Genomic DNA, 17678 nt, shown 5'->3' with positions numbered 1-17678 from the left:
ATGACCAGTTAATTCGTGGTGCTCTCCTGGATACAATTTATGACGGACCTTCCAGTGGGTAGATTCAACAAAATCTCTTTACCAAATCGTTTCGTCACTTTATAAAATTTGTTAAACCATGTCAAGATGACCCTGTTTTATTAATATTGTATGGACATTACAGCCATACCGGCAATTTGGAACTTATTAGCTTATAGCCAGGGAGAATCACATTTCAATATTGTCACTACCCCCTCATTCTACGCATAAATTACAGCCCTTAGATAAAAGTTTTATGGGTCCATTTAAGCTCTACTATAGCGAAGAAGTAAGAAATTGGATACGTATTAATCAGCGTCCTGTTTTTGTTTTTGAAATAGCCGAGCTATTGATAAAGGCATCCTTAAAGTCACAAACTGCACAAATAGCCATCAACGGTTTTCGAGTGACAGGTATTTACTTCTTTAATAGATACATTTTTTGTGATGCTGACTTTATTACTGAGAAAGCTGAAGCAGCTAAAAGATGCAGCGATTTTAAAGAAAACTTCACCGACGGCAATACTTCCTCATCATAAGTCCTCATCAAAGTTCCTCTCCCGTGTCCAGTCCAGCAAGTCAAATTAACAAAAATACTAAATCTACTGAGCCGCCATGTTCCAATAATGATCCCCAACCCGGATGCTCTAGATATGTTGATGATATTTCTGCCTTCACTTCACCTAGTTTGTCAAAATTACCCAGGTTTGTGTCGCCTTTTGCGATTTCTCCAATCCCTTCTATAAAAAAAGTAACTAATCATGGAAAAAAGTCTTCTAAGTCTGAAATTATTCTTGAGTCTTTCTCTATTAATCTTTTCCATACGAAATAGAATTATTCTATGAGTCTTCTCCATACGATGAATAAGAAACTTCTATTGGACAAACAAAAAATATTAGTGGAAAAGGAAAACAGAATCTTTGGCAAAACTCTCTCCAAAAGTAAGTCGAAGTCCCAGCCAAAACTTTCAAAACAAAAAAAGATTGTTGAACCGTCGGACTCTGAGAGTGAAGATGTCCAAATATTTATTCCTGATGATAAAGATAACGCCATTGAAGAATTCGAAACTCCTCTTGAAAACGAAGATGCAACGTGCATTTATTGTGAAGGACATGTCTCGGAAGATGTCAAGGGCGAGTCGTGGGTACGCTGTTTGATGTGGTCACATGAGGCTTGTGCGGACACAGAACGCGGCAAATATATTTGCGATTTTTGTAAATTAGTATTTTTATGTCTTGTTTTTTGAATACATATTTTCTTACTTCTGTCTCTCATCTTCATTTTTTTCTGTATTGATTGTATTTGAGTTGGGTTGTATAAAATGTTTTTATTTATTTTAATTAGAAGTATAGGTATGTAAATAGAAACTAGTTCTGACATTAGCACAGTTTTACTATGTCAATATCAAAATATTTAGTGAGGTCTTAAACCCAGGGTATGCTAACCCTATATAAGAACCTCATTGGTGTTAGAAATATAACATTATTGTAGAAAGAAATTAAAATACAAATTAAATCGGCCAAAAAATACATTATCCATAATAAATAACCTGATTGATAAGCCTAAGAAGGATTTTTCTGGAAACCAAAATTGAATGATTGCAATACTTAAAACGTGGACTTTTCTACTAAAATTTATTTTTTTTCTTCACATATTTAAATATCAGCAAGCATGTTTCTTTAAGTTCTTTCTTTGTTTTAGTACCTCCAGAACCTCCGATTATCCTGGACAAATGGGGACGTCATTTAAATGGCACAGTGGGACCTCATGAAGTGGGCGATGATATAATCTTGATATGCAGAGCGGTTGGTGGTCACCCAAAACCGACCGTCAAATGGCTCGTCAATGGCATTGTTGTCGACGATGATTATGAACATAATGCTGGAGATGTTATTGAAAATAAACTCACTTGGCCTTCGATATCTAGGAAAGACTTGGACGCTATTTTCACTTGTCAAGCTCAAAATACTAAATTAACTGAATCCAAGGATGCTGCTGTTGTCTTGGATCTTATTTGTAAGTCAATATGATATTATCCCAATTTATTCATACGTATATACTGGTTTTTTTTTCATATTGTAATAAAATTTAGGGATGTGTTTTCTAGATTAAATCAAGGAAAAAAGTTTATATGGACGTGTGTTCTAAAAGTCTTAAAATTTTTTGAATTACATACAGGTTAACAAATTTTAATAAAAAATATTATTTTCTTTAATAAATTTTATATCCCTGTAGATATTTTTCTGAATAGCGGCATTTTTCGATACACAATATAAATTGTTAAATTCGCCATATACGTTTATGCTGGCATTGAACAATAATATTTTTGAATTGTGTATTTCATTTATAATCTTTCTGGTCTTTTGGACTAATTTTGTACAGGTTCCTATACAAAATAAAAATAATTTTGGTGCATTACTTTATTGCTTAATTTTTTTTTTATTTAATAGTAACTACTGTATTTATTAATTGTTGTTTTTTTCTTATTTACAAAAAAAAATAATGCATTGTAATTAAGATCCGTGAGTAGTAAAAGAGTCTTATGTCAGGGCCTAAATTCTTGTGAGGGCGTATTATATTATTTCCTGTTATTTCTATTTGATTTTAATAAATGTACAACATCTTTTCAGGATGTAGTACAACAATAAACTTGTAAACAGTAAACTTTTAAAGAGTAGCAAAATGATAAGTGTAGTTACAGTAACTTGTGGTGTATATTTGGAACGTGTAAGAAGACAGGATGATAGAGGTATTGCTTACGTCAAAATTCGAGATCATTAATATAAGATGATACGATACTACATACCTTAAAAGCAAAAGATACCTGTGAGCAAATATTTTACCCTAGTTATTATGATTGTTAAATAAAAGTAAAATACGTTTACGCAAGGCTATTTCAGGTTGATAGCACCTATACACAATACCATAAAACTAACAATAAGACTAACATCCTTCAAATTATAGACATCAGTAGACCTTGTTAAAGAGCTGTTCTCCAATTTAGGCAGAACAAAACCTGATGTCCAGCATTAGAAATTGAGTTGATGGGAAAGTGCTAGCAAACATTCCACAAAACAACACACTGATGTAATGGCCAATTACACAGTCTACAAAATAATTGTGCCCAGGTGCCACAACACTCTAGGTGGCACTAGTGCCACGCACCTACTTACACTAGCTAGCGTGGTCTTACGTATCAGGGTATCAGGCCACTACAGTTAGTAGAAAAAGATGCGCATTTAAGTACTACTTTCTTTATACTGATAATGATTAAAATAATTGGAAAAACATAAGGTAAAACATTGCTTAGTGAAAACTCTCACATTTGTAATTTGACAGCTATAAATGGTTCAATAAAGGCACTAACCACAACACTAGAGAAAAGCTACGGGAAAACAAGTGGACACAGCTGCGCGACTGTTTTCGAGTAAAATTAATAAGTAAAATATACTTTCGTCTTACAATAGGCCATCCTGCAATGATCTCGTCCCGAGATAGCTACTTGTTGGTTAGTCGGGGTGTAGTCTTCCTCACCCGACGACAAGGGCACTCCATCTTTACCACCACTTTCATAATCCGTGTCATCGGATGACATACCTCCCGGTACACACCATGGTCGCATGCGATCAACAGCTATAGTATTTTCGTACCTTGAAAATCATAAGATACGGCGAGAATTATTCATATCTTGAACGACATACCTGTCGTTCGGTAAAACGCCTTTAACTACCATTGGCCCACTATAAGTTGGAACTGGCTTCCTGCTGGAAACTTTAACTACCATTGGCCCACTATAAGTTGGAACGAGCTTACTGCTGGAACCCGTGGGTGCCACCTGCTTCATGATAATTACCAAGTCACCTTCTTTATAGTTTTTAGGCCTCTTACGTTTTTTATCGTAATGTCGTTTTTGCTTACCGAATTTATTTTTCCTGCTGCTTCGTCCCTTAAAGCTGTTAAATTGTTTTAGATTTCTGGGATCTCACGCACCTGATCCAGCAGTAACGCATCCGTACTTTAACTGACTAGGTGTTTTGCCAATTGGCTTATTACCTGTATATGAAACCATATGAACCTGTACATCCCAAGTTCTTCTTCGGGAACGGATGGCAATAGGCTGCTAAAATGGTGTTATTTAACCGCTCCACTTGAACACTTTGCTCCCGGTGTTGCAACTGCGTTTATGATATGCCCGACATTATTTTGTTGACAAAATACCTGAAGAGTTTTGGAGGTAAAGGAACTTTCCTGATCCGATATAAGAACTTGTGGCACTCCATATGTTGCAAATATATCTTTAAAGTAGTCGATTACATATTTGGTTTTCGTATTCTTAGCCGCTCTCATAAACGATAATTTAGTAAAGCCGTCAATTCCAACTACTTTCTGACTTTGGCAATGGTCCGAGTGATCGCCGTGAAACGTGCGCAACGGCTGGACTCTTTTCGGAATGGGGTGTAAAAAGCCCTCTTTCCTTCCACAGTTCCGTTTATTGTATAGGCATGGTATGCAACAGGCAATATATTTCTCTAAATATTTTCTCATTTTGGGGAACCAATAATGTTCGCTTAGGCCATGTGGCGTTCTTTCTACTCCGAAATGCCCAAAATCGTCATGTGAAGCTTTAAGTATTCTTTGCCTCATCCCCTTTGGTACAATCCATAAAATACCTTTGACTGTTATACGATACACGGCTGTCCCTTAAACAATAGTTTTTATAAATGTGTTTTTCGTATTCGGTCTGTGGGGGTTTTAGCAAGATATTGCGAATGTCCTTTGTGTCATCCGGCTGCCCCGATAAAACCCAATCAGCTTCCTTAATACGTAAAATAGTATTGGATTTTGAAATATTTGCTTTACATTCGCACGGATTTCGACTTAAGGCATCCACATATTTCATTCGATCACCTGGTCAGTATTGGACGTCGAAGGTAAACTCCTGTAATTCTAGCCACCACCTAGCAACTCTGGGTATTAACTGCTTTTTCTTGCTAGTGGCTTTTAAAGAATTGCAGTCAGTTATAACGGTAAACGATATACCCAACATAAGTGCAAAACTTTTTTAAGGTTTCCACGAAGGCAAAAGTTTTGAGTTCGTACGAGTGGTAGTTTTGTTCGCTGTCGGAAATTTGGCGACTATACTAGGCAACAAGGTGTAGACGCTTATTATCGCCGCGCTGCAGTAATATACCTGCTAGTCCAATTCAAAAAACTTCGGTTGGTGCTTTGGGATCAAAGAGTTTTAGGATAAGGCTTGTAGTAAGAGCATCACGTAGTCTCTTAAATGCCTCGGTCTCAATTTGTCCCTATTTCCATTGAACAGTTTTTTTTGGTAAGCATGGTTAATGGTTTGGCTATTAATGCATATTTCTCTACTACCCAGTAAGACCAAAAAATTATCTAATGTTATGAATATTAGTCGGTGTGGGAAACTCTTGAACTAAACATATTTTATCAGTCCCTGGCCTTATTTTACCTTGGCTATTTCAAAACCCAGGTATGTGACGGTGGTTTGTAGAAATGAACATTTATTTAGTTTTAGTGCAATACCTTTATTTCGAAATATTTCTCAGGCTTCTCTTAGTTTGTTTAGGGCCGCTCCTGCTATCGCAGCAATTTTCAAAACGTCATCTAGATACAGGGCTGAGTTGGGGCTAATTGGTCTTAGGATCTTCATCATTAGCCGTTGGAAAACTCGAGGGGCATTTGTTAAACCAAAAGGTACCCTATTAAATTCATAATGCCCTTCAGGTGTGATAAGGCTGTGAATCGCTTTGAGGGGTCTTCAATTGGTACTTGATGGTAACCTGACTTAAGATCTAAGGTTATGAAAAAGTTTTCGGCGTGCATATCTTATCATCAATTTGGGATAGTGGTTGATTTTCTTTGACTGTCATGGAATTCAACTTCCTATAATTGATGCACAGTCTTTGCTCCCCATTTTTCTTTTTCACGAATAACACAGGTGAAGAATATTCAGATTTGGATTCTTGTATAATGTCACTATCCAAAAGTTCGTCAACAATGGTTTTGACAACCTCTTGTTCTGATCTTGCCATCCTGTATGGTTGATAACTAAATGGTTTGTTATCGCTCAAAGTAATCTTCATAGGTGCAGAGGTAGAGCCGCCGAGTTTGGCGATCGACATGCAAAACAGTCCCTATAATCATTGAGCATTTGATATAAGTTTGCTTAAAGGTTATCGGAGACTGCTCCTACATGAATGTCCTCTATTGGTAATGATGTAACTTTATTTGGGTCACTTTCATTACTGGCTTGGTAGCGGGTTTATCTTCGAGGCACCTTACTCCTCTTACTAGAACCAAATCCTTCTGAAATAAAATTTCTTTGTTGGATAAATTAACACATGGCACAACTGCAGTTTGGCTGTTTTTGATAGATATAACGTTACGAGGAATGAAATATTCTCATCCTTCAGGTAATCGAGTGCTGGCCTCAATATATTCACCCCAATCGTTTAGTCAGTGCAAAAGAGGTAGGAAATATTTTGACATCGTGGATAAGGTTTATAAGAGTTTAAATTCATTGAAATAAACTTTCTCGTCACTTATGAAAAATATACACCCATTTTATTTTAATTGGTAATCCTAATTCTGAAAATTTGCCTAAATTCTTGAGAGGGCGTATTATATTACTTCCAGTTATTTTTATTTCATTTTAATAAATGTATAACATCTTGTCAGGATGTATTACAACAATAAACTTGTAAGCAGTAAACTTTTAAACAGTAGCAAAACGATAAGTGTACTTACAGTAACTTGTGGTGTATATTTGGAACGAGTAAGAAGACAGAATGAATATGTATTGCTTACGTCAAGATTCGATCATTGATATGAGATGATAGGATACTACAAACCAAAAAAGTAAAAGGTACCTGTAAGCAAATATTTTACCCTAGTTATTGTTCTTGTTAAATAAAAGTAAAATACGTTTACACAAGGCCATTTCAGGTTTATAGCACCTGTACACAATACCATAAAGCTATTAATAAGACTAACATCTTTCAAATTATAAACATCAGTAGAACTTGTTTAGAAATTAGCAGCCTTAGAAGATTTATTCTCCAATCCAGGCAGATCAAAATCTGATGTCCAGCAATAGAAATCGAGTTGATGGAATAGTGCTAGCAAACACTCCACAAAACAACACACTGATGTAATCGCCAATTACACAGTCTACAAAATAATCCCAGGTGCTTCAACACTCTGGATTGCACTAGTGCCACGCACCTACTCGCACTAGCGAGCGTTGTTTTACGTACCAATTTAGGTACTACTTTCTTTATACTAATAAAGATTAAAATAATGGGAAAAGCATAAGGTAAAACACTGCTCAGTGAAAACTCTCACCTTTGTAATTTGACAACTAGGCACTAACCCCAAAACTAGCGAAAAGTTACGGGAGAACAAGTGGGCACCGCTGCACGACTGTTTTCGAGTAAAATTACCGTAACTGAATTCTAAAAAGGATCATATTAGAAATATCTCTTAAAAGAATCCTGGTAAACATCTGTCGTGATCGCCTATGTTTTTGAGAACTTGTAAATACCAACATTCCCACACATTATAATTTTCTCCGAAGTGACCTTTTTTACACGATTCTCAAAGATTCTCACAGATCGTCCTTATCTTTACATGTCTGCTCTTAACATTTCCGTTGGTTATTTTTGCCTTTTTTTATTCATTTTTGATGGTCGACAAAAACCAGATAAAATATAATAAGTAAAAGAAACACACGTCTTACAATTATTATTAAATTTTTTTCTAACAACTTTATCACTTAGTAGTTCAAAATTTAAGACGTTTAGGATAGATGTCGTAAGATTTTTTTTTGCTATTATCCAAAAGACCTGAATTTTGTTGCAATATTAGAAAAACACTCTGCATATTGAAAAATATCGGCAAGCTCAGGATAAAGAGAAACTCTATAACTTTTTTGCTTTCAAACAAAAAGAAATTAAATTTATGAAGGTATGTTATACAGGGACACCCTATTCTATATACAGTGTGGTGACTTTAACTGGAATAAATTCAGTTAAAACTAACAAAATTTATCTCGCAAAATTCCTGAGACCCGTCGATTTTTGTTTATTTTTTTTTCACATTTCAAGATAGTTTTTGTATTTTTTCACCTACAGGGGGGATCCAAATTAACCCAAACTTTTTTTTTCAAATGGAAAGCCACTTTTTTTAAACTCTCATTGAAAAGAGCCCCTTTTCCTGATTAAATTGCCCTATTTACTTTTGTGATTATCTAAAGGAGAAATACGAAAAAAAAACCATTAAATTATTAAAAGTTGCGTTTAATGTGTAAGATGCTCAAAATGAGCACCATTTACTTGTTGGCAAAGCCCAAGACGATAATGAAATTCGTTTCTGACACTCCTGGAGATATTTGTCGGATTTCTTGCCTAATACGTTCTTTGAGTTCGTTTAGGTTTCCTGGTTTGCTCATATAAATTTGACTTTTTAAATGTCCCCACAAAAAAAAATCAAGTGGGGTGAGATCGGGAGAACGTGCCGGCCACTCGATTGCACCCCTTCTACCAATCCATCTGTTTGGAAAATTGTCATCTAAATACTGGCGTACATTATAGGCATAATGTGGGAGAGCACCATCTTGTTGCATCCAGATTCTTTCATCATACAAATCTGGATCGAACTGACTCGGATATAAGGCACGTAAGACTGGAACTAGTTCATATTCAAGAAATCTTAGATATCTTTCCCCAGTTAAAGTATCATTGAAGAATATGGGCCCTATAACTTGCCTGCCAATTATGCCAGCCCAAACATTAGTTTTCTGGGGATATTGTGTATTAGTTTCCCTTACCCAGTGTGGGTTCTCGTCAGACCAGTAGCGACAGTTCTGCTTATTAACATGGCCATTTAGGGTGAATGTAGCCTCATCAGAAAAAACGATCCACTCCGAAGATATGCGATTTTCGTCAACGGTGTTCATCATTAATTCACAGAACTGAACTCTGCGATCTGGATCGTCTTCCAATAACTCTTGAACGGGTTGCATTTTATGAAGTCGTTTGTTTGCACTTTTTAAAATTTTTAGCACAGATTTATGATGAATAGAGTTTTCGCGAGCTACTCTTTTGTCTGCAGTTACCGGATTTTCTTCCATCGCTAGCAATGCATTTAATTGGGTGTTTTTATCGATTTTAGAAGACCTTTGTCTTAAAACATCCCTTACGTGCCCAACTTCTCGAAATCTGCTTTCGATTTTACTAACCGTACCTTGGTTAATAGGTGGCAAATCTTGATATTTCTGCCTGAATAAGTGGACAACCTCTAGCTGAGTACGACTTCTGTCCCCATAACCAATCATCATTAAGATTTCAATCTTGTGAGATTCGGATAAATAAGGCATTTTTTCAATATAAGTTAGCTTATTTAACAACTGGTTGAAATTCTCTTTAACAGTGACACTACAACAATGTCAGGAAATGTCTTGATACCAATAAAATAAACAAACACGCCAAAAATTTACCAACACAAAATATTTCGAGACTTTTAATAATTTAATGTTTTTTTTTTTTTTTTCGTATTTCTCATTTAGATAATCACAAAAGTAAATAGGGCAATTTAATCAGGAAAAAGGGCTCTTTTCAATGAGAGTTTAAAAAAAGTGGCTTTTCATTTGAAAAAAAAAAGTTTGGGTTAATTTGGACCCCCCTGTAGGTGAAAAAATACAAAAACTATCTTGAAATGTGAAAAAAAAAAAACAAAAATCGACGGGTCTCAGGAATTTTGCGAGATAAAATTTGATTAGTTTTAACTGAATTTATTCCAGTTAAAGTCACCACACTGTATATAACATATCTTTAAAACTTATTTCCTATTATAGTAGTCTAAAACTCGATAAATTTAATTGTAATTACGAAACTAGTTGCTAACGAAGTGCCAAAGTAATTGAGGTTAATATTACGTAGTAATAACGTGTTGTTCGGAAATTTCAGTGAAGCCCCTGACGGTGAACATCGTGAAAAGCGAGAGCCCTTTGGTAGCGGACAAGAGATACGAAGTTTCGTGCGAGTCGGGAGGATCCAGACCACCCGCCATTATTACCTGGTATAAAGGGAAACGTCAACTACGAAGAACAAAGGTATATTGCACATATAAACTTTAATAATTATTAAGTAGTTAATTACTTAGAATCTTGCTTTATTGTTTTCCTACAAACAATTTAAATTATTTTTTTATTGTGACTTTGTATTTTAATAAGATCCACAGAATATGGCAATACTAAAAATATGTTTGTAAGTTTTTAAAATGTAACGTTAAGTTATATTTTACTAATTTTTTATCATACGATCCAATCGCATGCTATTGTCCAAAAATTATTTTTATAAAATTAAGACTTGTAAGAATCCCGATATGATAAAATGATATTGTATCGTATATCGTTCATAGCATCGTTTATTTCCATCGACATCATAACAATGTATAGGAATTGTCAATAAAAAACTACAACGCTAATAAAAATAGTATAAAATTACAAAAATATCAAAGGAAACAAATTTAACTAAATTTAGTCAATAAATCTACAGTTAAAGAACTCTGTCAACGAGTGAAAAGGATAGTCAGCTAACATGGTCCTAAGAGCTTTCTTAAAAGTTGGAAAAGTCTTAGCTCTCTTTATTCTACATGGGAGATGATTAAAAATTTTAAGAGATGTAATTTCCGGACCATCCTGTACCTGCGAAAACCGGGTAAAAGAGATGTATAATTTATCTGCATTTCGAGTTTTATAAAAATTAAGATCTCCAGATCTCATGTCGTTGGAAAGATTTTTATGTACTTGACATGCACACTTCAAGATATAGATGTTAATTATAGTAAGGATTTTAAGTAATTTTTTGTTAAGGAAGGAAGTTTCTCTGAAGGAAAGTCTAAACATGGTACGTACAATATGCTTTTGATTTATTAGCACTCTCCCACTACTGGAGGAATTACCGCAAACTAATAAGGCATAGGATAAAGTGGAATGCACTGAGGCATAATAAAAGCTTTTAAGTGTATACTACTGTAACGCATCACTCTCCTGGTTTAATTATCCATGCTTTCTGTTGACTGGCCCGTTACTTCTCTGATTGGTCATAATTAATATTTTCTCTGATTGGCTGATATTGACAGCTTAGGCGACAAGTGGGGTCGTTATTGATTTAGTCGGTACTGCGTCCATTTTTCGACGACTTGTTCCCGTGTTGCAGGTAGGCGCACGTAAAAGGCCAGTTTTTTTTTATTTCCGAAGTTTGTGAAGCAGGAAGTGGCCAATATGGTTTATAATTTATGGTCCTAAATCTTGTTCCTTTAGAGAATCGTTCATTTCATTATTCTGGTGCGGGATGCCCAAGATTTTGATGGATAGATAATGAAACCTAGCAAGATAAGTGTGTCACATTTTTAATGCCATTAATTTTTTATCGACGGTGAATACAATGGCAACTGTTGTTTTAGGGTTTTACTTTTCCGTTTTCCTCTTTATTCTTCTTCACATTGTTGATGGCTGCAGGCTTTTTTTTTATTTAAATATTACTAACCATAGATTTGTCTCACTTATTTAAATTTTTATTAATATACCTTTTATTTCAATTTAGTATTACAAATAATTAATCAATGTCATAATTTAATACGTCAATTTCTTATCTATAATATTAATTATTTTTTGTTCGGTATTTTTCAGTACCCTTTTTGGTAGTTGAGTAGATATAACACGGTTAAGGCTGATATGCCTTAGGTAGAAAGGTTCATGAACTTTTCCCTGCGTAATACCAATATATACTAAAAACTTTAATAATTGCAATTAAATTTTCAAGTGCTGAAATCTACCTAGTAGCGAAATCATAATTTAAATGTTACTTTTGTCAAACTTATTTTATTCATATCAACATTATTCATATTTTAATTCGTAGCAAATTATTAACATTTATCAGATTAGAACATGAGGTGTGTACATCTTTGATGCAAATATAATTTGGTTGTATTGTTGAGATTTTTTTTTGCCTCTTTTAATCTACCTTATCCAGGGTCATTTAATTGTTAATTGAAACCTATATACCGACTATTTTTCTTAGTTTTCTTTCATTTAAAAAACAACTAAGTGGCGCCCTCTTAATTAATAGTTATAATCAAGTTTAGATTCTTTACTAGCCAGTGATAAGTGGACTTTCGAACAATCCCAAGCCTCCAATAATTCTGAGCTACCGTCTGCAAACTCTTGGCAAAATAGTAACACTGTAAAGTTAACGCTGCAAGATGGCATAATTGCTGCGGGATAATCTATTGCTTACAGATTCCACCTGAGGATCCCACTATAGATGTCTATCAATTACAATTCCCAAGAACTTGGCGGAGTGTTGTTGGATAACGCTACTCTACTGATGACTCCTCTCTAAGGAGTAAGCTCCGGTCCGGAATAACTCAAATCGGAGTGAAAATAATGAAATTGGTTTTTAAACTATATAAATAAAGACCCTTTTTCTGGCACCACCCCGCAATATCAGCCATACACTTGGTGGCTTTTGAGTGGATAGACTGATAGTCAGTACCCGAGACAACCGCTGATGTATCGTTGGCAAAAAGTGTTATGTAGCTGTTGTTAACCAGGAGAGGCAAGTCATTAATAAAAAGTAAAAACAAAATGGGCCCAAGAACACTATCCTGTGGAACCCCAGTGACGACAGTTGCCCAATCAGATATGGTCACCTGACCACTAACTTTTAACTTTTGTCAAATATGATTTAAGCCATTTATAAGCCAGACCTCTTATACTATAATGAAAAATCTTATTTAATAGTAAAGCATGATTAATGGTAACAAATGCTTTAGTAAAATCAAAAAAGATACCAACAGATTTTAACTTTAATTCAAAATTATTGAATATATGTGTATAAAGAGATATTATAGCATCTGATATAGAGAGTCCAGACCTGAATCCAAACTGATGACATGACAGTATAGCAAAAGAATCTAAAAACGCACTAAGTCTTCTTTTAAAGGATTTTTCGAATATCTTTGAGAATACAGACTTTTTATAAAAGGGTATGAAAACAGCTGTTTTTAGCTCTTTAGGAAATTCAGAAGATAGGTAAGTGGAGAGATAATATGCTCAGCACATGCTAGCAATAAGTAACAAGGTACCTCGTCTACACCAGATGGCTTTTTCCTCAAAGAAGATTTTATAATCTCAAATGTTTCGCCTTTAGTGAGAGGGAATAGAAAAAGAGATTGGGAAAAACTATTAAAAGGCACATTCATACCCATGGGTGCCTGAAAATTATGTGTGATCTTTCGCACTGACATGAAAAAAAATTATTAAAGGTATTAACAATATTGAGGTTAGCAGTAACTTTCTTTCCATAATCAGTAATCAAATTAGGAACACACTTTGTACCGCGACTTGAGAAGTTCGTGATTGAATTAATAATTTCCCATGAGACTCGAGTTATATTGTTAGAAGTAAGCAACTTTGTTGAACTATAGGCATTTTTAGCATTTACGATATTTTCTCTATGTACTTTCTATAGGATATCAGTAACTCATGGTCATGAACGGTCTTTAGTTGAGTATGAAGTAGTGTCAACTGTTTGCCCTCATTAATTCTCAATGGTGTTATCCACTGATGAGACTTTCTGTGATATGCCTTCGATTTGTTTACATGAGGAAAGCTCATATTAAATAAACTGGAGAACGTGTCAAAGAAGTATGAAAATTTACTTTCAAAATTCAGAGTCTCAATGACTGACAGCCAATGTTCTTTGGACAACAAGTTGTTAAAAAAGTGTATATTTTCATCAGAAAAGGATGTAGAACTCACAGAAAATTTGCCTAAATCGTGACTGATTGGGGTTCCCAAGTCAAAACTCATTACCTGAGCACAATGATCAGAAAACGCCACTTCAAAGGTTTCAGTTGAAAACAGTACAGTGTTAGTGAATATATTATCAATCAAGGTACAGGATGATCCCTGAGCTCTAGAAGGTTCAGAAAAAACTAGTTTAAGACCATATGAGTTAAATGCGTCCACAATATGTACTGCTTCATTTGGAAATATCATCAAATTTACATCAAAATACTTAAAACTACGGCGATAATAATTACGTAGAGATTACAATGATATATAACTGACTGTTCTTGTCTTTTAATTCCAATTGGGCCTGGCATGCTTATTGTAGATGACTCATCGTATCTCATCTCAAGGAACCCTACCACTACGTCATAGTTAAACTGATCATCAGAAGACACCATTCTTAGTATTTCGGTAGATTCTCCTTTCAGGCATAGCTTAAGATTAATACCTTTTCTTCGTTATCCCAGTAGCCTCAAACTAATACTCCATGCTTCTCTACTATAGAACTTGAGTGACGTCACAATATTATTTGCACTACAAAATCGAACAGGAGCATGCTTTACTTTTAATTCTAGTTCCTGTATTTTTCTCTGCTCTGGTCCCAATTATTCAACTGTTGCTTCACAGCTTGTTATCAGTTCTCTTTATTTCTTTTCGTGTTATCAACCTCTTGTGCTGCTTTTTTTGAAGACCAGCTTTTAAATTCACTAAATCTTCTTTCATGGCCTTAATGACGTTTTCATTTCTTTCTTTTTTTTTCTACTTGTCTCGTTTGTCTTCTAATGTCTCTTATCTCGTTCCCCTTGTGAACAAATTGACAGAGTAATCAGACAGCAAATTAGGGAAACCAAACAACGTAATAAATATACAAACACTATACTACAGCTAGTCGACAACAATGGAATGGTTACGACCGACAAAAGAGAGAAAGTCGAAACTTGGAAAGAGTATATCTTTCTACTTTTCAAAGGTAGTAGGCTAAAACAAAGTATAATCGGTATTTTTAAAGGCAAAATAAGCCCACTTATACTGAGAGATGAAACTGAAAAAGCTATAAAACTTTTGAAAGACAATAAAGACCCAGGCACAGATAACATCCACTCTAAGCTCCTAAAACTTCTCGATCGCGAAGGAATAAAATGGCTGATAAATATTTTGACTACATATGAGAAACATACCCAAAATATGGCTTAAGTCATACCAATTTTTAAGAAACGCAATGCTAAACAATGTTCAGAATATCGCTATTATGACTTATTAGTCATCAACAATCATCATATAAGCAAACATTAATATAAGCTATGTGAAAAACATGTTGGCAGAATGCAAGTCGGCTTCAGGATTACAATGGATACAAGAAAATCAATTTTCTGCATAAAAGTGTTATTTCAGAGATGTCGTGATATGAACTGCGATGTGTAGGCATGCTTCTACAAAGGTTTTACAATTTTGTAACGGTCTTATTCGGCAGAACTATATCAGCTGTTCTCCTCCATTCATAATTCATCTCGGTGGTGCAAGTGGCGAGCACTCCGTGTGACATCTCTGGAAATACATATAGAAGGTTAGCTAATCTTTCGGAACAATCGTTTAGCTAGTATATAAGAAGCCCTTGTCGCTAGGAGGTCAGTTTAAGTCGGAATGTTGGCGCGAGTTTTTAATTGAAATAACTAGTACGAAATACATACAGTGTAAATAAATATTTCTAGTAGCCTTAAGTCATCGTGTTTAGTATGTAATTATGTCACGTTATTTAAACAATTTTTAAGTAGTTACTAAAAAAAAAATTAAAAAAAGAAAGATTACCTGTTGGTAGATAAGTTGCCCCAGTGGTGACAAATTTATGCCCCAGCCCAGGAGGATAGGGTGAGTAAAGAGCGCCACTGGCTTAAGGCGGAATGAGCCAAAGTTCCCTGGATAGACCCAAAACTCACTCACTAACAATAACACAATTTAATAATAATAAAAAAGCATTTACCTTGGTCACTGAGGTCGAGTAAAACACACACTTAATGTTACAATTTATTAAAAAAAAACTAATACTAGTTACTACAGTTAACACAATTGGCTGCAGGGTTTTACAGCTTGCAGGTGCGGTTGGACGTGGAATAAAATACGAGGGAAAAAATCATTGGCAAAAAAAAAACAAGAAGAAAAAGAACAAATAAATCCCGTAAGGAGGTTATCCACAAAGCTATAAAGGTACACAAGAAGCAACAAAGATAAAAGCCAAGATAAATATGGTGGGCCGTGAGCTCCCAAAATCCCTAAAATTGGGTTACGAAAATATCGAGGGGCTCAACCACCGATAACCAGAAAAAAAGTCAGTCGGGAGTCCTGCCGGCCGAAGGCGGTCGAAGAAATGTCAATGTCAAACACCTGCACTGTAAGCAATATAAATCAATGAAATAATAAAGTAAAATGACCCAATGCTTAATATCTATAATAAGGAATTAAAATAGTTAACAAGCCAAATAATGAAATCAAATTTGATACGTGACAATAATTCAGTTGACTATTTTTGTGTCTTCAAATGTTTTAATTCACCCGAAACTAACAGTGAAAAAGCTACATTGGTGTGAGATATGGGATCTGAATTGAAGAACAGTTAATTGGACATGGACATTACTAAAAAATAAATAATGAACGTGAATACATGTGAACTTTAATAAGTCGGACTATTAGTGTATTAAAATGGCAAAGCTGATGGACTAGAAGCTAAATTGGTGCAAAGTTCTGAAAAATGAACGAAAACCCACTCATCAATTTAAAAAGTAAGCTTTGAGTAAGAGTAAAGCTAAGAGAGAATTCTTCCAGGTTTTTTTTTTCATTATAGGAGAACAGCATCTAGAAATATCAGAAAAAAACTGTAGGCCATCACTAGTGGACAACAAGAACGAGGTTTGTGTCAATATGAAATCCGTTATGCTAAAGCTTCTCAAACCGCCTCAATTTAATGGTATTACATCATAAAATATTTATACAGTATCAGTTTAAAGCAGCCGCAGTCTGAGAGAAGGCGACTACCCTTACATTAGCCAGGGGAGGAGATTCTGCTGCCATCCTGCAAAAAATGTTCTCCAAAGAGCAAGGTGAGGCATTTGGGAATTCACTATATTCAGTTAATTCTGGAACATGCCTATCTCACACGCTAAAAAATCGGTGCCAAAAGTCAGGGGAGTCTTCCAAGAGTTTGAAGCTCGACTGCCATATCCAAATGTGTAGGTAAGAATCATGAAACGTTTGGCAGTTCAAGCACTAAACACGGCTCCTTAAATTTAAAGCTGCCAAGAACACAAACAAGGATCAGGCTTGTTTCCGGCAAGTGAGTCCAGGAAAAGACGACTAAGAAATCGGTTAAGCAATTTATTAGGAAGGCTGGAGGATGTAGCCGCCAGGAATATTAGTTTAAATGCTGAAAATATGATAAAGCAGGTCATATAAGGAGACCCTATCCAGAAGGTGCTAGTTCCACTCTCGCCAATACGAAAAATTAAAAAAGGTTGATGCGAAAAAGCGATCGTCGATCTATATTCCAGCAAGCCCCTGGAAATACCGCTTAGGTCTTCTTGTTCCAGTACTATACCAGCAGTCTTTTTGTTTATGCCTGTATGAATGGAATCCTACGCCTTGTGCTGCTGGATACAGGTGCGACAAAGATATTCATAAGACCTGATGTAGTAAAATCTGCAACTATGATGCGGCAATCAAAATCGCGTCTACGAACAGCGTCGGGAACGAACGGGAGATCAAGCAAATGTCACATTTATAATTGG

The 17678-nt window shown here is 35.1% G+C and overlaps 1 protein-coding gene across 1 annotated transcript in view; it reads left to right on the top strand.

The window, feature by feature from the left end:
• LOC126744772 (nephrin) overlaps window positions 1–17678 on the top strand; it is a 737132-nt gene that overhangs the window by 526211 nt on the left and 193243 nt on the right. Inside the window, exons 4-5 of the mRNA XM_050452323.1 lie at window positions 1719–2033; window positions 10010–10155. Coding sequence (XP_050308280.1) covers window positions 1719–2033; window positions 10010–10155 — 461 coding nt within the window. The remainder of the gene's footprint in view (window positions 1–1718; window positions 2034–10009; window positions 10156–17678) is intronic.

The sequence above is a fragment of the Anthonomus grandis genome, chromosome 14, assembly GCF_022605725.1.
Source record: "Anthonomus grandis grandis chromosome 14, icAntGran1.3, whole genome shotgun sequence".
Classification (NCBI taxonomy): Eukaryota; Metazoa; Arthropoda; class Insecta; order Coleoptera; family Curculionidae; genus Anthonomus; species Anthonomus grandis.
This window is presented reverse-complemented; position numbering and strand designations above follow the sequence as displayed.